General features: G+C 41.8%; 1 protein-coding gene across 1 annotated transcript; it reads right to left on the reverse strand.

Moving 5' to 3' along the window:
- Nucleotides 1–450: 450 nt before the first annotated feature.
- Nucleotides 451–3,173, reverse strand: LOC147603351 (uncharacterized). The gene has a single exon (XM_086796783.1). The coding sequence runs from the start codon at nt 2,855–2,857 to the stop codon at nt 971–973; it is 1,887 nt and encodes a 628-aa protein (XP_086652909.1). The 5' UTR covers nt 2,858–3,173; the 3' UTR covers nt 451–970.
- Nucleotides 3,174–4,822: the final 1,649 nt, after the last annotated feature.

The raw sequence follows: 4,822 nt of genomic DNA on the forward strand, positions 1-4,822 counted from the left end.
TTATAGCGGTATCTTTTCACATATAGGCTGTGCATATGCAAAAACACCCATAAGATGCAATCTAAGCTCTTTACACATGGCTGAAGGCTACTATCCTTGCAGACCTCTTTATCAAGGCAGCATGCCAGGCTCCCCTAATTCTAGTAGTCATGGAAAACAACCATCTTCTTCTACCTGGACTGTTTGGTTCAATCAGCAGCCATTTCAGGCAAGTAATCTTGGGTAATTGATCTCCAAGCCTTGGAGGGCAGCTGGGTTCAGAGACTACTAGTCTTGATACTCTCATGAACCATTTGGAGCAAACCACATGCGTGCATGTGTTTGCAGCCCACCCCTCCACAAGGTGGATGATTGCTGATACGCACAATTATCACCGGATGCATGTACTCATGCTGATGCTCCCTAGATGAATTGCCAGTTATTACATGCACTGCACAACAAGAGGTAGCTAGAGTCATCAGAGATCACATACAGCAAATATACATTTTGGAGGACACGCTTCCCTCCAACACCAGTTCATAAGGAGACTGAATCCTCACAGTGACAGAAGGTTTCAACCAAATGCCACAATACATAGGGATGCTTATGTAATATTCATTGCACAGCTCAGAGTCTCATCACATGGTCCACATCAAGACATGGTCGGAAACATGAAAAAATCAAGAGCCGCATATATGCAAAGTATGCAAGAAGCCATACTACAGTCCCCACATACCATCAAATCAGAGGTAGTCTCCAGCACAGAAAGCCGCACCAGAAAAAGTTACAGCGGCAGGATTTGAGGACAAGCTAAGCCCACTGGGTGGTGACTCCCAAAGCTACACACATTCGTGCACAAGATATGGAACCCTTGAACAGGATATTTCGCTCAACCAATTCATGTAAGCCAGTAGATTTTAGACGCCATATAACTGCTTTGAATGCAATTCCCCAGTAATCGCTAGAAAAGCAGGACCTTGCAAGTGCCATTCTACCCTGCTAAGGAAAGTTTAGAATGTTTTTCAACATGTGGATTCCAGACATGGGGTACTCTTCGAAAAACAGAGCCCTCGACCATTTGTTCAAGGTGAGGATCAAGAACAAACCCTAATGACTTCATATTTTTCAAAAGCATGTTGGCTTCTCCATCTCTGCCAGCCTTTAAAAACCCTGTGATAAGTGTATTATATGTTACAGAGTCGGGGGTGGCACCGAGGTCAGCCATTTTCTTGAAATGGCCATATGCCTCATCTACTCTATTTAATTTGCAGAGACTGGATATTATACCAGTGAAAGTTAGGGCGTTTGGGGTAAGCCCTTGTTTTACCATGCTCTCAACCACACTCTTAGCCTCTGCCAGGTGACCGGCTTTACAAAAACACGAAATAAAAATGTTGTACAAGCCCCTATTCGTGGGCACCCCAGCTGCCACAAGCTCTTGAAAAAGCTTGTAAGCCTTACCTAACTGGCTACTCTTACAATACCCATCAATCAAACTGTTATAAGTGGCAGCATGTGGGGTTAGACCTCTCTCCAACATGGCCCTGAAGATTTTCTCGGCCATGTTTACTTTCATTGCTTTGCATAGCCCGTGAATGAGTACGGTATACGTAACCACATCTGGTTGACAGTTCGCCTTCACCATGTCCATGAAAACTTTGCTTGCACTGTCTATCTGTCCCATTTTTAACAGGCTCTGGATCAGAAGGGTGTAAAGGACAGCATCTACCTCAAAACCTTTTGCTTGCATTTCCTCAAAATATCTGTTGGCCACATCAGCCTTGCCAGATTTACAAAGCCCATGGATCAAAACTGTGTATGTATACGTGTCACGTGAGCAACCAGCCTTTATCATCTGATCAAACAAGCGGACGGCATCATTAAGCTTCCCTGTTCTACATAAACCATCTATCAATGTATTGTATGTTCGTCTGTCCGGCATGACTTTGTTACCTTGCATTTCATCAAAGAATAACAGTGCATCATCCATTTTGCCAGTTGTACTAAACCCATTGATGATTGTGTTGTATGAGATAATATCAGGAGATTTGTCTTTCTGCCTCATTTCCTTCAGGAGCTCAACGGATGTTCCCATCTTACCTGCCAAGCAAAATCCATTTAGCAACATGTTGTATGTCTCTACTGAGCCTCCTTTCAAGACTTTGTTGAAAATCTTGTGTGCTTCGTCCACCATACCACCCTTGCATAAGCCATCTATGAGAGAGTTTTGTGTGACCCTGTCTGGGTCGCAAGCTGCTAATACCATGTCAGCATAGATCTCGTAAACACGTGCTATGTTGCCCATCTTACCATACCCATACAACATGACACTAAATACGTGATTGTTGGGTTCTAGGCCATCCTTCAGCATGCACTCATACACATGCTCAGCTTTCTCTATCAAGCCATCTTTCATCAACACATTCACAAGGCATCCATAGACGGCAATACTGCAGTCATGACCATACCTCCTCATCACATTCAGAACCTCAGTGGATCGCCCCGTCATGCCAGCAAGGCTGTAGCTCTTTATGAGAGTGGTAAATGTCCAGTCATTCAATTTGCATCTATCTAAGTGCATTTGCTCTATAATCTCCCATGCGGTATCAAACTTTCTTGCAGAACCCAAGATCCCAAGAAGAACGTTGTAGACAGCAGTATCATGTTTGTATTCCTTTTGCTTACCTGCCCACCTGAAGAGCCACAGGGCAAGCTGAACATTCTTCAGGTGCTTCAACACTTCAGCAATATCAGATGGTTTCAGTTTTCCAGTGAGATTGCTGAATGTATCTTCCAAAGCCTGCTCGCCCTTACTGTTCTGTAAGGCATTCAGCATGGTTTCAAAGCTCAGCTTTGAGAACAATCCCTTAGGCCTCATTGTTTTGCAGCAGTGGGATTACATGAACCTTAATTAGGGTTACAAAAAAGATCCCTTTTTTGTATTAACCCTGACTAAGCCCCTCTCACTGACAACTGCGCGCAATACCCTACCTTTATTCACCCTGATTAGGGTTACTGCTATGGCATCCCAACTGATCAGCAAGCCTTCCCACCACCACGGTCCACCACACACACACACACACACACACAGACACACACACAATAACTAAAGCTTGAAATGGGCGTCGTGATACCTGCAATTGGTTGTCGCCCACAAACCCTGCAGAACTGTGAAACTGTAGTGGAAGCTATAAAATTGTAAGGCTTTACTAATAATAATAATAACTTTAGAGCCAAAGAGTGAGCCGGTTCAGATTGTGATAATAATATTGTGATAATAATGTGCTACAGAAAAACCTTTTTCCCAGCCAGTGAGAAAAAAAACAAGTTGGAATACAATTGGTTTTCCCTATTCAAAATCTCATTATTAACCAGTTTTTAAAACTAAAACCTTATGAATTTTTAAGTTTTTATAAAGACGAGAAAATTTAATTGGTTTTTAACCTGTGCAAAATACATTAAAGGATGGTTTTTTTTCCAAGCACACCCGTGCAAGACCGACGCCTATTGAAGTCCTCCACGTGCGCCCTCTAGTTCACACAGTCCGGCAGATACCTGTGGCCAAGGTCTTCAGCCTCCCCAACTCAACGTCAACGCTAACCAATGAGCATCAACCTTCCTCTATTGTTTTCTTAGATTATCCTGCACCGTTTGACTGGTGATCTTGCGTATTGGGCTTCTAAGCATTGCCAGATTTATCCTAATCAATGGACGCTCGTCTTATTGTGTTGACCCCCGCCATTAGGCCTTTTCTCTCATGAAAATTGGGTTGTCGGGGAGACTTCTTGTGAGTAGAGTTTAGTTATTCTCTTCAATTTTCAATTTCTTGAGTAGAGTTTAGGTCTTCTCTTCAATTTTCAGCCTCCCTTGGTCTTACCATTCATCCTTACAAGTAGGTGACATGCGCGTTGTTGCGGCATGAAGTTTTTTCTGGTATGCATATTTGCACACACATAAGTGTGTGTATGCAAGTGTGTGTGTGTATGCATTTATGCATTTATGCATGTGTATGTGTGTACAAGCGTATGTAGAGTGTGTGTGCGTATATGTGTGTGTTTGTATACATGTGTGTATTTGTGTGCACGTATATATGTGTGCATGTGTCTATGTGCGACTCTCTCACATAGATGCATATTTGTGTGTCTCTATCTCACATCCATTCTATATATGTCTCTGTCACGTGCACAAACGTGCCCCTCTCTCACACACATACACATGCACATGCACTCTCTCTCTCTCTATCTCTTCTCGCACCCATCTTGCATACACACGCTCTCACACACATAGAAACTTCTCTCTCTCTCTCTCTCTCTCTCTCTCTCTCTCTCTCTCTCTCTCTCTCTCACACACACACACACACACACACCCTCCACACACGTGTGTACGTGTGTGTGAATGTGTTTATATATAATATTATTATTATAACATTATTATATATTTACTATATGTATATTGATTTGTATATCGTTACTATATTATATTATTATTATACATTTACTATATATATATTTTTAATTTCTTATTATATATATTTTTATTTATTATTTATATATTTATATTATATTATTATGTATTTTCTATATTACATTATATTATTGAGCAAGGGGGGAGTTTTCCCATCCAATGCAGGCCTGGAACCTAGGACATCAAGGCCAAGTGAAGTGAGGACCACAAGGGAGCTAAAGAAGCAAGAACATATGGGTGTTGAGACTTATTAGATAACAAAATTTAAATCCCTAAAAGAAAGAGACTGGATGAAACCAACAGACCCTCTAAATGTGCAAATGGTTCATAAAGGGATTGAATTTGAAGCTCTCACAGTAGTCAGTCACCATCGTAAATG

Source organism: Cibotium barometz, chromosome 64 (assembly GCF_041138505.1).
Source record: "Cibotium barometz isolate CiBa-2024 chromosome 64, ASM4113850v1, whole genome shotgun sequence".
Taxonomy (NCBI): domain Eukaryota; kingdom Viridiplantae; phylum Streptophyta; class Polypodiopsida; order Cyatheales; family Cibotiaceae; genus Cibotium; species Cibotium barometz.

Coding starts and splice junctions, on each gene's coding strand:
- LOC147603351 (XM_086796783.1), bottom strand. CDS start 2,857: ATGAGGCCTAAGGGATTGTTCTCAAAGCTGAGCTTTGAAACCATGCTG.